This window comes from Bos indicus x Bos taurus, chromosome 29 (genome assembly GCF_003369695.1).
Source record: "Bos indicus x Bos taurus breed Angus x Brahman F1 hybrid chromosome 29, Bos_hybrid_MaternalHap_v2.0, whole genome shotgun sequence".
NCBI classification, from domain to species: Eukaryota; Metazoa; Chordata; class Mammalia; order Artiodactyla; family Bovidae; genus Bos; species Bos indicus x Bos taurus.
The window spans coordinates 38,351,777-38,372,835 of record NC_040104.1 but is presented as its reverse complement, the minus strand read 5'-3'; the positions used below and the strand labels follow the sequence as shown (position 1 = coordinate 38,372,835).

The following is a 21,059-nucleotide window of genomic DNA, read 5'->3' as shown; positions in this document are numbered from 1 at the left end:
ATGTTAGCCCCTTATCAGATATATGATTTGCAGATATTTTCTCCCATTCAGTAGGTTGACTTTTCATTTGTTGATGGTTCCCTTTGCTATGCAGGAGCCTTTCAGTTTGATGTAATCCCACTTGTTTAGTTTTGCTTTTGCTGCTATTGCTTTTGGTGTCAGATTTTAAAAATCATTGCTAAGATCTATGTCAAGGAGCTTACTACCTATGGTTTTTTCCTGTGAATTTTATGGTTTCAGGTCTTACATTCAAGTCATTCAACTTGAGTTAATTTTTGTGTCTGGTGTAAAATAGACATCCAGTTTCATTGTTTTGCATGTGGCTGTGCAGTGTTCCCAATACCATTTATTAAGAGACTGTTTTTCCCCCATTGTATATCTTGACTTCTTTGTCATAAGTTAATTGATCATATATGCATTGGTTTATTTCTGGTTTCTCTATGCTGTGTCTTTGTTTTTATGCCAATACCATATTGTTTTAATTAAAATAGCTTTGTAATATAGTTTGAAATCAGAGAGTGTGATGCCTCTGACATTTCTCTTTCTCAAGATTGCTTTATCCACTTGGGGTCTTTTATGGTTCCACAAAAATTTTTAAATTTTATTTCTGTGAAAAAGCCATTGGAATTTTGGTAGCGATAGCATTGAATCTGTATATTGCTTTGTGTATGGATATTTTAACAATATTAATTCTTCCAGTCCATGAGCATGAAATATATTTTCATCTATCTTCATTTTTTTCATTAATGTCTTGTATATAAAAAAAATTTTGGTTGCACTCTGTGGCATGTGAGACCTTAGTTCTCTGACCAGGGATCAAACCTTTGTCCCCACATTGGAAGGTGGAGTCTTAATCACTGGACTACCAGGGAAGTCCCTTGTATTTTTGTAATATACAGGTCTTCCATATCTAAAATACTTCCTCTAAGGTATTTTATTCTTATTAATGTAATTGTAAATGGGACTGTTTTATTAACTTCTCTTTCTAATAGTTCATTATTAGGATATAGAAATGCAACAGATTTTTGTATGTTGATTTTGTATCTTGAAACTTGATTTTGTATCTTGAAAATTCATAGATTTTTCTTAATGGATTCATTGATTTTTCTAACAGCTTTTATTTTTTTGCCACACCACAGAGCTTGCTTTATCTTAGTTCCTTGACCGGAGATTGAACCAGTGCCTGCTGCAGTGAAAGTAGAGAGTAGTAACCTCTGAACCATATAATTTCATGTCACCTATAAATAGAGACAGTTTTACTTATTCCTTTCAGATTTAGATGCCTTTTATTTCTTTTTCTTGCTTACATTCTCTGGCTAGGACTTCCAGTGCTATGTTGAATAAAAGTGATGAGTGTGGACATCCTTGTCTTTTTCCTGATCTTAGAGGAAAAGCTTTCAGCCTTTCACTGTTGGGTATGGTATTTGCCCTGGGCTTGCCATGTATAATCTTTATATGTTGAAATATGTTTACTCTATGCCCACCTTGTTGAGATTCTTTATTATAAATGGCTGTTGATTTTTGTCAAATACTTCTTTGGCATCTAGTAAGATGATCATATGATTTTTATCCTTTATTTTGTTAATATGGTGGTTCACATTGACTTATTTGTGGATGTTGAACCATCCTTGAATCCCTGGATACATCCTACTCAATCATGGTGTATGATCCTTTTAATGTATCATTGAATTCAGCTTGCTAATATTTTGTTGAGGATTTTTGCATCTGTGGTCATCAGAGATATTGGCCTGTAATTTTCTTTTCTTGTGGCAGGCTTACTAGTTTTGGTATCAGGGTAATGCTGGCCTTGTAAAATGAACTTGGAAGTGTTCCCTCCTCTTCTATTTTTGGGGAAGAATTTAGGAAGGATGATATTAATTCTTTCTTGAATGTTTGGTAGAATACACCAGGGAAACCATCTGGTCCTAGACTTTTGTTTTTTTGGAGAGTTTTTGGTTACCGATTCAGTCTCTTCAGTAGTATTCAACCTGTTCAGATTTTCTGTTTCGTCATGATTCAGTCTTGATAGGTTGCATGTTTCTAGGAATTTATCCATTTCTTCTAGGTTGTTGAATTTGATGACATAATTATCATCAAGTTATATCAATATAAAATAACATCAATAACAAACTATAATAGTTGTTTGTTATGTTCCTTTGTATTCTTGTGGTATCAATTGTAGTATCTTCTCTTTCATTTCTTATTTTATTTATTTGAGTTCTCTCTTTTTTTCTTGGTCACTCGGGCTAAAGACTTGTTAATTTTCTTTGTCTTTTCAAGGATCCAATTTTTTTTTTTTTTCCTATTGCCATGTTCCAGACTGCAAGTGTTTCCTGGAAGGGAGCTTTACATATGTCTGGTGTCCTGATTTTTATATATGATGTTCCAGTTTTTATGGCTGCCACCCTTGGGACACCCCTTGATCACCTGGCCCTGATGGCTGGGGATGGATTAGGGCTTGCATTCTTGGGTCCCATGAGACTGTGTAATTGGAGGTATGATTCTTGACAGGTTGCCACCCTCAGGGCACTGCACAGATAGCAGGTTGGGGCACATTGCCCAGTATTTTTGTGAAGGAGACGTCTTTGCTAGTTTGGAGCTTCTGCCTGCAGGGCAGGCTTCAGGTTTGACACATATTTAGTGGCCTTCAAGGCTGCTCTTAAAGAATGTAGGTTGTGGATGCCGTCTTGGTGCTTTCATTCTGCCTTGCTGTTATCACCTAGAGAAGAGCTTATACACTTACCTGGAGCCCATTTTTTGTGACTGCCCAGTGGACACTTCCAGATCATCCACCTCTGGTGGCCAACAGGGCTCATGCTTGCAGTCCCACAGGACTGTATATATTTGCATATTTTTAAAAAGTGATGCTTGAGAGTCTGGCTTCTAGTCAGCCTGAATCAAAGAGCTAAGGTTCTCCCTTTTGGGATGTTGACAGGTTGTGGCATGTCTTCAACTACTTGGAGTTATTAAGACTATAGTAGGCTGCTTGGATAAGCACAGAGATTTGAAAGACAACCAAGAGTTAAGGCAGAGTTGAACATCAAGGTTTGTCTCCTATATGAGGCCACTCCTTCAAGACTGGGAGAGGTGGTTGTTTCATCTACTGTATAGAAATTGAAACAGAGAATCAAACAGAATGAAGAAACAGGAAGAATATATTCCAAGAAAGAAGAATATAAAACTCAGAAAAATCTTAATGAGAGAAATATTAATTTACCTGATAAAGAGTTAAAAGTAATGATTATGAAGATGCTCACTGAACTGGGGTGAAGAATGAATGAACACAGAACTTCAAAAAAGACATAGAAAATATTAAAAATGTACCAAATAAGATGTTACAAAGCTCAAGAATATAATAACTGATAAAATTACACTGGAGAGGTTCAACAGCAGATTAGATGAAATAGAAGACAAGATCAGTCAACTCAAAGACAGGGCAGTAGAACTTACTGAATCAGAGCAGAAATGAAGAAAAGAATGAAGAAAAGTGAAAATAGCTTAAGGGACTTATAGACTAACATTTACATCAAATGGTCTAACATTCACATCATAGGGTCCCCAGAAGAAAAAGAGAAAGAGGGACAGAAATCTTATTTGAAGACAAAACAGCTGAAAGCTTCCCTAATCTTCCAGACCTAGGAATCTCAGAGAGTTCCAAATAAGAGGTATCCAAACAGACTAATACCAAGACAAATTACAATTAAAATGTCAAAAGTCTTGACTTCTCTGGTGGTACAGTGGATAAGAATCTGGCTGCCAATGCAGGGGACATGGGTTTGATTCTTGGTCCAGGAAGATTCCACATGCCATGGGGTACCTAAGCACATGTGCCACAACTACTGAAGGCCGTGCACCTAGAGCCTCTGCTGTGAACAAGAGAAGCCACCACCATGAGAAGCCTGTGCACGGCGACTAAGGGTAGCCCCCCATTACTGCAGCTAGGGAAAGCATACACGCAACAAAGACCTAGTGCAACCAGAGGAAAAAAATGTCAGACGTTAAAGACAAGAAGGAAATTTATACTTATTTTTATACAGATTATATTATTATTTTTAATTGGAGTATAAAAAAACTGACAATGGAGTATGAAAACAATTTGTACTGCTTTGTCAGTTTCTGCTGTACAGCAAAATGAATCAGCAGCCATAGGTATACATCTGTCCCTTCTTTTTTGGATTTCCTTCCCATTTAGGTCACCACAGAGCACTGAGTAGAGTTCCCCATGCTATACAGTAGGTTCTCATTAGTTATCTATTTTATACATAGTATATATATGCCAATCCCAGTCTCCCGATTCATCTCACCACCACCCCTTTCTCCCCCTTGGTGTCCATACATTTGTTCTCTACATCTGTGTCTCTATTTCTGCTTTGCAAGTAAGATCATCTATACAATTTTTCTAGATTCCACATATATGTGTTAATATATTATATTTATTTTTCTCTAAGTTACTTCACTCTGTATGACAGTCTCTCAGTCTATCCATGTCTCTGCAAATGGCACAATTTCATTCTATTTTAGAGCTGAGTAATATTCCATTGTGTATATGTACCACAGCTTTCTTTATCCATTCCTCTGCTGATGGACAGTCAGGTTGTTTCCATGACCTAGCTATTGTAAATAGTGCTGCAGTGAACACTGGGGTGCATGTATCTTTTTAAATTATGATCTATGGTGTATGCCCATCAGTGGGATTGCCTGGTCATATGGTAGTTCTATTAAGGAGAAAATATTAAAAACAACAAGAGAAAGTAATTTCTTACATGCAAAGAAACTCCCATAAGACTATGAGCAGATTTTTTAGCAGAAAGTTTTCAGGCCAAAAGGGAATGGCGAGATATATTCAAAGTGTTAAAAGGAAAAAAAACCTTTAAACCAAGAACACTCTATAGAACAGATAGAGTTTACCAGATAAGGAAAACCTAAAGGTGTTCATTACCACTAAACCAGCCTTAGAGTAAATGTTAAAAGGGACTTCTTTAAGCTGAAATGAAATGGCACTAATTAGTAATGAGAATTCATATGAAAAATAAACCTCACTGGAAAGAAAAAGACATACAGGAAGTCCCCTACATTCAAACAAGTTCCATTCTAAGAGCACAGTTGTTAAGTTCAGCTTGTTTGCAAATCCAACAAAGTTAGCCTAGGTATACAACAAGCACAATTAGCTCCGTAGTACTGTACTGTAATAGGTTTATGATACATTTACATCTTTGAGTTCACAATCTGAAGGTTCATATGTAGGGGACTTACTGTGTAGTAAAGGTAGGGAATTAATTACGTACAAAGCTAGTATGAAGGCTAAAAAAGACAAAGGTAATAAAAATAACCATGATTACAATAATTTGTTAGGTATGCACAAGATAAAAAGATGTAGAATGTGACTTCATAAAATGAGGGGGGAAATAATGTTACGCTTTTCAGTGAGATCAAGCTTAAGTGTTATCAACTCTGACTGTTGTAGATATAAACTGTTATATATAAGCCTCATGGTAACCACGAAACAAAAACTTACAGTAAATATATGAAAGATAAAGAGAGGAATATAAGCCTACCACTAAAGAAAATCTTCAACCCACAGAGAAAGCGAGCAAGAGAGAAAGAAAGGAGCTAGAGAAACTACATAAACAGCCAGAAAACAATGAACAAAATGCCAATAAGCACATACATATCAATAATTACTTTAATGTAAATGGACTAATTCTGAAAGATGGGAATACCAGACCACCTGAGCTGCCTCTTGAGAAATCTATATGCAGGTCAGGAAGCAACAGTAAGAACTGGACATGAAATAACAGACTGGTTCCAGATAGGAAAAGGAGTACATCAAGGCTGTATATTGTCACCCTGCTTATTTAACTTCTATGCAGAGTAAATCATTAGAAACACTGGGCTGGAAGAAGCACAAGCTGGAATCAAGATTGCCGGGAGAAATATTAAGAACCTCAGATATGCAGATGACACCACCCTTATGGCAGAAAGTGAAGAAGAACTCAAAAGCCTCTTGATGAAAGAGGAGAGTGAAAAAGTTGGCTTAAAGCTCAACATTCAGAAAACGAAGATCATGGCATCCAGTCCCATCACTTCATGGGAAATAGATGGGGAAACAGTGGAAACAGTGTCAGACTTTATTTTTCCGGGCTCCAAAATCACTACAGATGGTGACTGCAGCCATGAAATTAAAAGACGCTTACTCCTTGGAAGGAAAGTTATGACCAAGCTAGATAGCATATTCAAAAGCAGAGACATTACTTTGTCAACAAAGGTCTGTCTAGTCAAGGCTATGGTTTTTCCAGTGGTCATGTGGTTTTTCCACATGGTTTTTCCATGTGAGAGTTGGACTGTGAAGAAAGCCGAGTGCCGAAGAGTTGATGCTTTTGAACTGTGGTGTTGGAGAAGACTCTTGAGAGTCCCTTGGACTGCAAGGAGATCCAACCAGTCCATTCTAAAGGAGATCAGCCCTGGGTGTTGTTTGGAAGGAATGATGCTAAAGCTGAAACTCCAGGACTTTGGCCACCTCATGTGAAGAGTTGACTCATTGGAAAAGACTCTGATGCTGGGAGGGATTGGGGGCAGGAGGAGAAGGGGACAGCAGAGGATGAAATGGCTGGACGGCATCACTGACTCAATGGACATGAGTTTTAGTGAACTCTGGGAGTTAGTGATGGACAGGTAGGCCTGGTGTGCTGCAATTCATGGGGTTGCAAAGAGTTGGACACGACTGAGCGACTGAACTGAAATGGACTAAATTCTTTAATCAAATACATAGAGTTGCTGATTGAATTAAAAAACAAGACCCATCAATATTATTGCCTAGAAGAGAGTCATTTTAAATTTAAGGACACACACAGACTGAAAGTAAAGGGATGGAAAAAGATACTCCATGCAAATGGAAACCAAAATAAAGCTGGAGTAGCTATTCTTATATTGAACAAAATAGAATTTAAAATAAAGACTTTAATAATGCACAAAGAAGTGTGTTGCATAATAATAAAGGAGTCAGTTCAACAAGAAGGTATAACATTTGTAAATATTTATGTGCCCAACATAGGAGCACCTATATAAGTAAAGCAGATATTAACAGACTTTTAGATGGAAATAGACAACAGTACCTGGCCAGAAGGGGACTTTAGTATTCTACTTAAATTGATAGATAGTTCATCCAGGCATAAAATCAATAAGGAAATATTGGCCTTAACACATTAGACTAGATGAACTTAATAGATATTTATAGAACATTCTCTCTGAAACAGCAGAATATACATTCTACTCAAGTACACATAGAACATTTTCTAAGATAGATCAAATGTTTGGCCACAAAACAAATCTTAATAAATTTAAGGAGATTGAAAGTATATGAAGCATCATTTCCAGCCACAGTGGTGTGAAACTAGAAATAAATTACACAAAGAAAATGGAAAAATTCACAAATATGTGGAGATTAAACTACATACTATTGAACACTCAATGGGTCAAAGAAGAAATTAAAAGAGAAATTTTAAAAATACATAGAGATAAATGGAAATGTAACATACCAAAATTTATGGGATGTAGTAAAAACACTTCTGGGAGGGAAGTTCATAGTGATAAATGCCTATCTCAAGAGATAAGAAAAGTCTCAAACAACCTAAATTTACACCTCAAGGAACTAGAAAAATAACAAGTGAAGCTCAAAGTCAGTAGAAGGACAGAAAGAGCAGAAATAAATGAAATATAGACTATATACGTCAGCTTTAACAACATTATCTAGATTTCAATATTTGTTTATGATTTTTTGAAGTAAAACTTATATACAAAGCATAAATGTGCTACTTGTTGTGTACTAGGCCCCTACAGATAAGAAATATTTTCATATCCTTGAAAGTTCCCTATGTCCCTGACTAGTCAGTCCTGTCTTCACTTCCAACCCCAGGTATTACCCGTGATTTTTAGCACTGACGCTGGAAGGGATTGAGGGCAGGAGGAGAAGGGGACGACAGAGGATGAGATGGCTGGATGGCATCAGTGACTCTATGGACGTGAGTTTGAGTGAACTCCGGGAGTTGGTAATGGACAGGGAGGCCTGGTGTGCTGCGATTCATGGGGTCGCAAAGAGTCGGACATGACTGAGCGACTGATCTGATCTGATCTGATCTGATAGTCAAGTGTTAGGAGTATTTGGAACTGGGGAGCTGCCTGAGATGCTTCTTATAATCTACAGATATAGGAGCTTGGTGGAGTTTTTCCAAAAGAAATTTAATAAATTTTCCATATTCATAAAAAGATAGTCATTTAATCAGCAAGCACTTAGTTGCCAGATGCCTTGCTAAGTGCTGAGGGAGACATTCTGGAATCCAATGAGTATGGTATCAGCGTTACAGGGGCTCTGATAGAAATAGGCACAGGATGCAGTGGAGGCACAAGGAAGAGAGTGATTTACTTCTGCCTTGAAGGCATAGGCAAGTGGCCTCAAGGAGGAGGTGATATTTGAGCTGCATTGAGGAAAATGAGCTGGTGTTTGCCAGGCACCACTGCATTGGGAGAGTGGGAGCAGGGCATTTCAGTGTGAGCGATGGCAATGAGGAGGGAAAGAAGTTGGTGTGGTAGAAATGGTTTTGCTGGACTAGCGCAAAAGGTACAGAAGATGAAACTAGAGTGGCAGGTGGGGAGGACTTTGCATACCATGCAGATAATTTTGGTTTATTTCTATAATTTGGGGGCTAATTTTTTTTTTTTTTTGGCTGTGCCGAGTTTTAGTTGTGGCATGTGGGATCTTCAGTCTTTGTTGTGGCATGTGGGTTCTTTTAATTGGGTTATGCGGAATCTTTAGTTGCAGCATACAAACTTTAGTTGCGGCTTGTGGGATTTAGTTTCCTGAACAGGGATTGAACCTGTGCGTCCTGCATTGGGAGCGTGGAGTCTTAGCCACTAGACCACCAGGGAAGTCCCATGGGGACTAATTTTAAAGGTTTATTCATTTATGAAAGTGGTTATACTCAATAAATAGAAATTGTCAAGCAGTGAAGTTAGATGCTAAAGATTGTTTATGATCAAATCAGAATCATGTTTCTTTGTTTTAATAAACTGTGATTTTATATTTATATTTGATTCTTCTCCCTTTTATCTCTCTAAAATGACAGGTAGTGTGCCAGTATTTCAAATATTCCAATGTGCCTGATACCGTGATGGTGCAGAATATTTTCCAAGCTCTGAATGTGTATTACAATTATTCGGGCCAGGCGAAATGTCTGAATGTCTCAGAGACAGCAACTAGCAGTCTGGGAGTCCTGGGTTGGAGCTATCAGGTAAGTGTGTATAATTTCCCCAATTGGAGCTTGCTTTTCACTGTTTTGGTTGTACTATAACAGAATCCTCAAGATCTTGTCACCTAACTTGGATCCAAATCTGGGTTCTGTTACCTTATACTTCAAGACCGTGGATGAGTTTCCTCATTCATTCATTAAATACCAATTCAATTTTTAAAAAATTTTATTGAAGTATAGTTGATTTACAATGTTGTGTTAATTTCTAATAAACAGCAAAGTGACTCAGTTATACATATGCATATTCTTTTCCATTATGAGTTATTGCTGGATATTGAATATAGTTTCCTCTTGTATATAGTAGGACCTTGTTGTTTATCTATCCTATATATACTACTTCAGTTTGGTATTTAATCATCACCAAATATATTCTGAGTACTTACTGCATGTCAGGCACTATTCCAGGCTACAACTATACAAATTGGATATAATTTTATTTTATTGTAAATAAAATATGATCTAATTATCAAATGTAGTTTGGTGGAAAATATAGGTAGCTAAATAATATTGTAATAGATCTTAGTAAGTCCTATAAAGGTAGCATTTTATGGACACAGGAAAGAAGAGGGAGTCTAACTTGATTCTATCTGAGCCTCCATTTTTTTCATCTGTACAATGAGAATAGTAATAATAATAGCAATATTTTCCTCCAGAGTTGTTTTGAGAACTCAATATGATAATAGATATGAAATGGAATAGTTTGCGTAGAAGGAATATATAGCCCCAACTTCTGTGACTTCTCAGCTGAGCCTTAGGAATAAAGAGACGTGGTATGGAGTAGAGAACAGGGGCTCTGAAGCCAGACTGCTGAGTTCAAACCCTCACTTTTTTGCTTCTGAGCTGTATGATGTTGGACAATTTATTTCACTCTTTGTGCTTCATATTCTCACTAGAATCTTTCCTGGTTTGCTTTTTCAGGCCTGTACAGAAATGGTCATGCCTACCTGTTCTGATGGTGTTGATGACATGTTTGAACCTCACTCGTGGAACATGAAGGAATATTCTGATGACTGTTTTAAACAGTGGGGTGTGAGACCGAGGCCCTCTTGGATCCCTACTATGTATGGAGGCAAGAACATCAGTTCACACACAAACATTATTTTCAGGTGAATTTTTGTTGATTCAAAGAAAATTCTGGTTGATGGAGACATTTGTAGAATGGATAAGAAAAGAAAACCAGGAAAATGTTGCACAGTTAAAACAATGTAGAATATAGCAGTGGTATCTATCATATTTTTCTACTCCTTGAAAGGTAAAGGATTCTGAGAGGTGATATGATTTTTTGTTCTATTGCAGTATGTTTAAAGGCTTAAAAACAATAGCAGCAAAGTTAAAATATTTCAAAAAGTGTGCTCAAAAGAAAAGGAAGCATCATCTGTTGTTCTCAATTTGTCTCATGATTGTTTCTATTGTTATCAATGATAATAAAAAATCTTCAGTATATACCTAACAAACACTTTTGAGGTGCCCACTCTGTTCTGTCCCAGGCACTGTATGAGGCACTTTAAATAAATCACTTAATTCCCACAAAAACCTTGAAAGAAGTTTTTATAGCCCCTATTTTACTGAGGAGGAAAGTGAAAGTCAGTGTGTACAGTTTTGTTTTAGTTACCAAGTGATAAAGCCAGTTTTCAACCTTGGCCTATCTGACTACAAAAACTGTTTATTCTGTAACACTGTTTCTCTAGAAGAGTCATATTTGGTATTGGTTCATATCGGAGTTAATCAAGTAGACTCTAAATGTGCCTGATTGTGACTTCAAAATTTCTGTGTCTTGGCTTGAACATTAGGTTGTTACTTATTAAAATAACAACTATTTAATAAGAAAACTCCCCAAGTTTATGTGGAAATAGTAGAGAGATATCCATACATATCTCTTAACCAATTGTTTAAATTGTAAACGTTACTCTTTTACAAAGTCTCCTAAACAAGAGTGACATTTGACTTTGGAGACATGACCGAAAGCTTTTAGGAAGGAGCAATGCTGTTTTAACTGAAAGATCACTCTCTGGGTTTAGGCCAGTAACACTGCCCATTTTGTAAAAGAACCTTTTTCTTGTTGGATTCATGCTAGTTTCACTCAGTAGGATACCCTCCCCCCCCTCAAATGTGAGACACGAAATGCAAAACTTAAAGATTCTTTTTGTTTAATTCCCTAGAATTATTTACCTTGTCCTCAGTAGAATTCTTCAACACTATACTTTTCAGCTCAGCCTTTTGAGGTGATAAGTATATTTAGGGTAGGAAACTGTACCAAATTAGGATGTTCGAAATCAGGAAAACATGAAAGGACTGTGAGGACTGAAAAGGCTTAAATGTAAACCTTGGGTATCAAAGCTCATCTTTGTTCCTTCAGAGAAGGAAATACTTTGTCATTTTCCTGTTTTTAGAAACTTACCTCCAGGTAGTACTTATATGGATTTTTGCTTTGACCTCGGAGCCTGGTGGGCTGCAGTCCATGGGGTCACGAAGAGTCGGACATGACTCAGCGACTTCACTTTCACTTTTCACTTTCATGCATTGGAGAAGGAAGTGGCAACCCACTCCAGTGTTCTTGCCTGGAGAATCCCAGGGACGGGGGAGCCTGGTGGGCTGCCGTCTATGGGGTCGCACAGAGTCGGACACGACTGAAGCGACTTAGCAGCAGCAGCATAAAGCTGAAGTTCAAGTTGACTTGTAAAGTAGAGTCTTTGAATCTTATCTATAAAGATTTTTATATTTGACTTTTGGTTAGATACTTTGTGCTTTTTTATTGGATTCAACCATTACATGAGTATTTTAGTTGTCCATTTATCCTTTTTTACTTACTTTCCTCCGGGTATCAAAATAAGTTATTGTCATCATCATCATTGGGGAAAGGATAGATTTTGTTGAAAAAAGTTGGGAGTAGAACTGAAAGAGTAGGTAGAAAATATGGCTCAACATTAGAAAAAAAAAAACTTTTGGCTAGTGTAAGAAAGGGCTTCCTAACAGAGCTATGCATAGTTAGAGTGAACTGTCTTAAATTATTTAAGCTCTTTGATCCTCAGTTTTCTCTTCTGTAAAATGAGAATAATAATGCCAGTCACCCTATAGAGTTGCTTAAAAGAGTTATGCTCTTTTATAGTGATGCTTAAAAGAGTTAACCCAGTGAAATATTTAGCCCAGACCTGGCAAATTATATGCTTAAAAAATTTCCATTGAATGAATAAGTGGAAGTATATTCACAGCCCTGTACTTTAGCTTCGAGCCAGCAGGGAACTACTTGTCCCTGAATGTCCTTTTCCTTCCATTTTTTTTTTCCTTTTCTTAAGATTCAGGCATCTTCCAGGAACCCTTCCCTGACATCTCCAAGGAGGTTACATTTCCCCTACACACTTAGCTCCTCTAAAGCCTGTGACTATCCCTTTAGCACTCTGTGTGGAATTTACCTGTTTGTGTTTCTCTCTGCCCCTGACTCATTTCTCAGAGAACAGAGAAATCTCATTTCTCTGTTCAAATGAGATTATGAACTTCTCAGTGACAGAGAATTTTTCTTAATCATCTCTGTGCCTTTAGCACCTGCCACAGTGACTGGCACATAGTAGATGCCCAGTTAATGTGTGTGTTGATAAGGATGAGAAAGCTCAGGAAAACTTCAGAGGCATGTGAAAGTATAAAGGCAGAACTATATAAAAATGCTGGTTTATCTTCCTGCGGTGGCAAATATACTTTTAAAAAGAAAATTTTTTCCTATGTACTGCTAGGTGTGAAGAATTCAATGTAAAACTTACCTTATTTAAAAATTCAAAATTCTATTTCTTTTCTAAAGAAAGCACATTCCAAAAATAAAAAAGCAGCATTAGGTGTTTCTGTTCTGTCTACTGAGTGGCTATCAGTTACAAAATATTTATGGTTGATGATAAGAAAATGTCCAAGGAACCATGTGGAAAGCATATTTTATATTCATACTTCTCTCCTTGAGGCATCTCACACAAATCCAACTGTGACTATTTTTTTGGTTAGAAAATTCAATCTGTTTTTAATTGTTGAATTAGAGATCTGCAAGTTAAGAGCTTGGGCTTTGAAGTTGGAGAGACCTAGGTGCCATTCTGCTTCTGTTAACCATGTGCCTTTGGCAAATTGCCAATTTATATTAGTTAGAAATAATAACTACCTGCCAGAGTTACTTCTGCTGCTGCTAAGTCACTTCAGTCGTGTCCGACTCTGTGCGACCCCTAAGACGGAAGCCCACCAGGCTCCCCCATCCTTGGGATTCTCCAGGCAAGAACACTGGAGTGGGTTGCCATTTCCTTCTCCAATGAATGAAAGTGAAAAGTGAAAGGGAAGTCGCTCAGTCGTGTCTGACTCTTAGCGACCCCATGGACTACAGCCTACCAGGCTCCTCCATCCATGGGATTTTCCAGGCAATAATACTGGAGTGGGGTGCCATTGCCTTCTTCAAGGAGTAGATAATCATAGAAGTGAGCACTATGAGGGCAGAGATTTTTGTCTGTTCACAGTTGAGTTAACTGTACCCAGTCAGTACCTGATACATAGTAGGCAATCAGTAAACATGTTGAGCAAATAAGAATTTAATAGTAGCTATTAATAGTTCTATTTCAGCAATTTTCTTATTCTACAATGTTTTTGTTGGAAGGGTTTATTTTTTCCACAAAACCCAGTTGTTGAGAAATTATCTTATCAATGGTCATTTTTAGTTATTTAAATGTAAATTCAAAAAGGAGTCCCTGAGAAGCTGGTTAATTTAACATTTTTCAGGCAAATTAATTGTTGCCAGCTATTAAGTGAGGCTCACTGTTGGGAATTTTATGCAGGCATCTAGGTTCTCTCATGAAAGCCAGTATTTTTTTCTCCTGTAAATTTCCCAGTGACTGATTTAGCGTTCTCATGTCTAGGACCAAGAAATTCAAGTCCATGTGCATTTTAGGTCTCTCAGCAACTCCAAACACTGTTGCTAAGCCACTGGGTGGATTCAGATGACCTTTTAAATCAAATGCAGTTTGCTTATTATGTAGCTGTTGGGATAGCTTTTTTGTTTTGCAAATAATGGAGAGTTTCCTATCTTGGTTGGTCCTGTCAAATTGGAATAATGATAAAGGCCACTTGTTCACTTAAGAGAATCCAACCCCTTGTGTAGTTTACTTTAAAAATTTATCTCATAGTTGAAAACTTACATCCTATTTTGCATGTGAGTTTTTCCTCTTGTTTTTAATAAAACCAAAAAAGGTAAATTTTCAGAGTAATTTCTCCCCCCAAGAATGATGTTAAGTTGCAATTGAATTAATTTCTTAAAAAACCGAAAATATGGTTAAAAGTGTGGTCAGGCTAGAACAGGGATTTTAGACTTGTATTTCAAGCACACATATATTTAATGTACCTAAATGCTTATTCCCTTTTTAACTTGAACATTTACCTAGAAAATTGATTGCATGCATTTTTCTGACCAAATTTCTGTGAGAAATTTGTGGTATCCCTTTTCATGCTTCATTTACCTCTCAGAAGTATTAACACTTCTCATGCTTATAGAATATGGTAATAATTATAATACTGCACATTCATGTGGTATTTTATAGTTTATACCTTATTTCCAAATGTATTATTCAAGTTGAACCTCACAGTGTCTCTGTGATTGAAGGGCATTATCTTTAAAAGTTTTTTTTTGGTCATACACATGAGAATTAGATTCAGTGGGGTCAGGTGACTTACCCAAAGTCATGTGGCTTACTGGGGTATAAAACTTAGACCTGCTGACTTAGTTCATTGTTTCTTGCCAGTATTATACCTAGCTGAATGTCACTGTCTATATATTTACATTAATCACTTATGTGAATTCTACTTTTACATGTAAAAAGTACTGTAGTGATTTACATGTTCCTGAACTCACAAGCATATATGTATAGACCTCTTTTGTGTAGGGCATCTGATATAAGGTTACAAATAACTAGATTATTCTTTTTTATTCATTCAATAAATGTTTGTATAGCTCCTAGTGTATGCCAGGCACTGAAGATACAGTAGTAAAACAGACAAAAAAACCCTGCCGTTGGGAAGTTTTAGTTTGAGAGATGGGTAAAAACAAGATAGCACTTATAAGCATGTTAGAAGGAGATAGGTGCTAAGGGGGGAAAAATAAACCAAGGAAGAAGGTTATGAAATGTTAGTGGGGGTTGGGGGGGAGTTTGAATATTTGATGAGGTGGCTAAGGAAGACCTCTACTACTAGATATCTACTATATATCTATACTGTGGGCAAAAATCCCTTAGAAGAAATGGAGTAACCCTCATAGTCAACCAAGAAGTCTGAAATTCAGTACTTGGGTGCAATCTCAAAAATGACAAATAACCTTGGTTCATTTCCAAGGCAAACCACTTAGCATCACAGTAATCCAAGTCTATGCCCCAACCACTAATGCAGAAGAAGCTGAAGTTGAATAGTTCCATGAAGACCTACGAGACCTCCTAGAACTAACACCAAAAAGGTGTCCTTTTCATCATAGGGGATTGGAATGCAAAAGTAGGAAATCAAGAGATACATGGAGTAACAGGCAAATTTGGCCTTGGAGTACAAAATGAATCAGGGTAAAGGCTACACAGAGTTTTTTCAAGAGAACACACTGGTCATAGCAAACACCCTCTTCCAACAACACAAGAGACAACTCTACACATGAGCATCACCAGATGGTCAATACTGAAGTCAGATTGATTATATTCTTTGCAGCCAAAGATGGAGAAGCTCTATCAGTTCAGTTCAGTTCAATTGCTCAGTTGTGTCCAACTCTTTGTGACCCAATGGACTGCAGCACGCCAGGTCTCCCTGTCCATCACCAACTCCTGGAGTTTACTCAAACTCATGTCCATTGAGTTGGTAATGCCATGCAACCATCTCATCTTCTGTTGTCCATTTTTCCTTCCGCCTTCAATCTTTCCCAGCATCAGGGTCTTTTCCAGTGAGTCAGTTCTTTGCATCAGGTGGCCAGAGTATTGGAGTTTTAGCTTCAGCATCAGTCCTGCCAATGAATATTCAGGACTGGCACTTGTCTTATATTTTGCCTCACCTGCCTCCTGAGAAATCTGTATGCAGGTCAAGATGTAACAATTAGAACCAGACATGGAATAGCGACTGGTTCCAAATTGGGAAAGGAGTATGTCAAGGCTGTATATTGTCACCTTGCTTATTTAACTTATATGCAGAGTACATCAGGCAAAGTGCCAGACTAGATGAAGCACAAGCTGGAATCAAGATTGTCAGGAGAAATATCAATAACCTCAGATACGCAGATGATACCACCCTTACGGAAGAAAGTGAAGAGGAACTAAAGAGCCTCTTGTTGAAAGTGAAAGAAGAGAGTGAAAAAGCTGGCCTAAAACTCAGCATTCAAACATCTAGATCATGTCCATCACTTCCTGGCAAATAGATGGAGAAATAGTGAAAACAGTGACAGAGTTAATTTTGGGGGGCTCCAAAATCACTGCAGATGGTGACTGCAGCCATGAAATTAAAAGACTCTTGCTCCTTGGAAGAAAAGCTATGATGAACCTAGAGAGCATATTAAGAAGCAGAGACAATACTTTGCCGACAGAGGTCTGTCTAATCAAAGCTATGGTTTTTCCAGTAGTCATGTATGGATGTGAGAGTTGAACTATAAAGAAGGCTGAGCCCTGAAGCATTGATGCTTTTGAACTGTGTTGTTGGAGAAGACTTTTGATAGCCCCTTGGACAACAAAGAGATCCAACCAGTCAATCCTAAAAGAAATGAGTCCTGAATAGTCATTGGAATATTCAGGAAGCTGAATATACTGAAGCTTCAGCTTCAGTACTCTGGCCACCTGATGCAAAGAACTCCTTAGAAAAGACCTTGATGCTGGGAAGGATTGAAGGTAGAGGAGAAGAGGATAACAGAGGATGAGATGGTTGGATGGTATCACTGACTCGATGGACAAGAGTTTGAGCAAACTCTGGGAGTTGGTGATGGACAAGGAAGCCTGGCATGCTGCAGTCCATGGGGTTGCAAAGAGACAGACACAACTGTGTGACTGAATTGACTGAAGAGATAATTAGCATTTTAAAATATAGTTTTTTTTCTTTGTCACTAATATTTGGGTTCTAGGAAGGAAGGAAACAGGTTTTAATTGAGGGACTCCCACGTGCCTAACATTTATTCAGTATATATACATGTACTATCTGATTTAACCCTTAAGGCAACCTCCTAAGGTAGGCCTTGTTAACTCTGCTTTACATATGAAGAAAGTGAGACAGCTAACTTATGTAAGGTCAGACAACTTTTGAGTAATGAAGCCAGGATTGAAATTGAGTCTTCTAAATTTGAAGTTCCAGTATAATCTAGATTGATTCATGGGGCACCACCTTCAGTGTTCTCTGGTCCTATTTCTTGTACCTGGTTACAGAAGTATTGTCAGTCTCCAGGATGAAGCACCTTTCTATATGACAGATTAAATCCTTAGATCATATTCCCTAGCTTATAAGCTTATAATTTTAGGTGTTATGCATATAATAGGTTTCTCCTATCTTATCTTTTATGTAGATATGAAAAACTAGCAATCTGATTTTTTTTCTTTCCCTCACTTAGCAATGGTGAACTAGACCCCTGGTCAGGAGGTGGAGTAACCAAGGATATTACAGACACCTTACTTGCGATTGTCATCCCAAATGGAGCCCATCATCTAGATCTCCGAGCCAGTAATGCCTTGGATCCTGTCAGTGTGCAATTAACTCGCTCTTTGGAAGTTAAATACATGAAGCAGTGGATCAGTGATTTCTATGTCCGTCTGAGAAAAATGAACTGAGTAACTTTTGATCATTTTCAGTTTCTTCTTTTAAGTTCATTCCACCTACATTTCCATTCACTTTGGCTTTCTGTGCATAATTACTTTCCCTTGTTCATTAAATTTGGTGTGGTGAAGACTGAGATAGAGCAAATGTGATGGTGGGGATAGCAGCCATCCCACGACCCGAGCCCTCGCCACCCTTGTGCCACCTCCGGGAAGAATCTCTTCACCACAGCTTTCCCACACCATCCACAGCCTTCATAACTGGAGCAGAGTATTGATTGCCTTTCACAAGAGGGAGAATCACTTCTTCTGTTTCTCTGAAAGCAAGGATTTCTCTTGGTTTTGAAGTTGAAGTCTCTTTGGTCCATGTGTCACTTTCCCCTTTTCTACCCTCCCAAAAGGAAAAGAAGAAGATGGATAAAAATGATGTAATTGCAGCTGGTAGGAAGGATATCCAATGCCAAACCAGGAAATGGGAGTCGTTTCTTTTGTGCTTGATTCAATGACTTTGAACTGTGCTGTAAATAAAGAATAGGACTGAACCTTATACCTGTGTGTTGCTTCTGAAGCTTGCTCCAGCTGTTAGGAATGCTGTGTGCACTGGGCTTGGCTGTTTTTAAAGGAAAGTCCTTTAATTTTCTCTCTTCTATTTGGCAGCTTTTCTTATTCTGGGATATTTGCCACTGTGGTACTGCCAGTAAGAAATCTGGCCTTTTCTGCCCCATTTATCTTTGTTTCTAAGGTAAGTTTTGTGGTAATTTGGTTACATTTTGCCAGTTTAGGAAAATGACTCTGTTCTCCTTTTCTTTTTACATCTAAGCAAGTTTTATATTCTCCAGTCACCAATGATACTTCAGTAAGAAGCCTTTAAAAATTGATCAATCAGCTATTCAGAAGGTAAAATGTAGTAGTGTTCAGTGCTTTGTTTTTTAAATTTCATTTTCTGGTGGTTGTTATGTTGTCATTAAAGCCAGAAGTGTCAGGACACTAAGAGGCAGGTGCAGAAGAACTTTTCTGTATAGCTTCCAAAAGACAAGCTGACTAATTCATGCAGGCAGCATATTTGACATTAATAAATGGCTGAGCCGTTCCTATTTCCAAGGGGTTGGCTTCTTTTAAGCAGTTCTTACACTGAGACCTTTCTTCAGAAGAGCTTTTCTAGGATAACAAATAGGGTTGGATCAAAACCTTTCAGGGACAGAGAGAGACTAACAGTTTCTACTCTGTTAAAAGATTTCTTTCCCCTTGTTTCTTTTTATTTTCTCTCAATTTTTTTTCTTCATTCTGCCTTGGTAACATTTTCTGCTTTTTAAAAACTGTATCTTGAGCTTGATTATTTCTAAAGTGCTTTTTTTTTTTTGATAAAATGTAGATATAGTGTTCATTCTTGGATGGGAGACCAAAATATTTCTGTTACTTCCCCTGGCATCTGGGAGATACAGAAAAATCTTTGTCTGGTTTCAGAAGCCTTCATTTCTCATTGTAATGAGTTGTCCATCCAAGCATTTGGTCACTATTTTCATTTCAGCATCAGAGAAGTCTACTGGGCTGAGAATTTAAAGGTCCAAAAAAGTACTACTTTTTATTCTTTGTCAACTAATAAGTTTTATAATGCAGCATTTATGGGCTTAATGGAGGATATTCTTACTATTTATTTTAGGATATATTAATTTTAGGATATTTTCATTGAAACCTTTTTACTTAAAATCTTTAAAAAATACGTTGCTACTTCACTTAATATTGTTTGCATGAGCTGCATTTTCGTGAACAGACTAGTTGCTCCCAAATGACTGTCTGCAAGTATCGGTTGTGTGTACATGTTTTTTCTATGTACATTTCATGACAGATAGCAACCTTAACTAAAGTTGGCCTAATTATAATATACTAAAATTTTAAAATTTAAATTGAAAAACAACTGAAGCATCAAATAAGCCTTATTTAAAGCATCCCTCTAATTAATGATTGATGCTTTTGAAAGACCAGGAAAGAGAGAGACAGAGACTTGGAGTGTTTTTTTATTTTCTGTATTTGTTACTCTCACTACCTAGAGTAACAGGTGGGAAGAACTAAAGAAACGAGGTCTTTCTTAGGGGATCTGTAGAATTAAGAGATTATCCAGAGGAGCCAGTGTCTAGCTGAGCATATTAGAGGGTTCTGAAGACATCTCAGGTGTCATCCAGGCCAATCACATCATTCATAGGCGATGCCATCATGACCCAGAGAAAAGGGCCTTGTCTAAGGCCTCACAGCTCATTTTTTAGCAGAACCAAGCCTCGCGTCCCGGTTTCTTTGTTGTTGTTGTTGTTTTGTTGTTTTCATTTTACTGGTGTAGCTTAAATCTTTGTTTGAATTAAAGCAACAAACCCTCATTAAACCAGCTTAAAGAAAAGAAAAAGTTTACTGAATCGATGCAAGGATAGCTCCAGGACTTGGGTAACTACGAATTGTGAAAGAATGGAATTAGGATCTGGAAAGTCATTAAAAGTCAAGATTGCTACTTTCTATTTCTCTTGCTCACAGCAGAGGTCATCAGTTGTCAAATAGTGAGTAAGATTTGTTTCTCTTATTTATAATTTGGCCAGCAATCTAAAATGTACATGTGCATCAGAATTACCTGAAGGACTTGTTAAAACATTGATTGTTGAACCCAAATCCAGAGTTTATATAATACATCTTGAGGTGGATCCTGAGAAGTTGCATTTCTAACAAATTTCCACATGATGCTGGGGGAATCACACTTCGAGAACCAGTAGTTAAGAGAATTCTGAATTTGAATTTCTTCAAACAGGGAAGAAGAATTCCCCTCACTCCTGTTGAACTACATGATCCCATTTGAGTATGGGAACCCCGCCAAATTCTTCCTTCCCCATGGCTGCTTCATCTCTGCAGACCAGCTTCCTCTTTTCTGTTCACAGAAAACCTGCAATGACTTCCCAGAATGGTGTCCTCAGGCCCCTTGGGCTGCACCACCTCACAAGCTCACAAC

At 37.5% G+C, this 21,059-nt stretch overlaps 1 protein-coding gene across 4 annotated transcripts in view; it reads left to right on the top strand.

Annotated features, from left to right (window-relative positions):
• Positions 1 to 18,620, top strand: part of PRCP (prolylcarboxypeptidase) — an 86,169-nt gene extending 67,549 nt beyond the window's left edge. For 3 of the 4 annotated variants that reach the window (XM_027532229.1, XM_027532228.1, XM_027532226.1), the window contains exons 8-10: positions 9,120 to 9,284; positions 10,221 to 10,408; positions 17,872 to 18,620. In XM_027532229.1, coding sequence (XP_027388030.1) covers positions 9,120 to 9,284; positions 10,221 to 10,408; positions 17,872 to 18,088 — 570 coding nt within the window. In that variant the 3' untranslated portion in view covers positions 18,089 to 18,620. The remainder of the gene's footprint in view (positions 1 to 9,119; positions 9,285 to 10,220; positions 10,409 to 17,871) is intronic. The other variant, XM_027532227.1, reaches the window with a different exon arrangement.
• Positions 18,621 to 21,059: the final 2,439 nt, after the last annotated feature.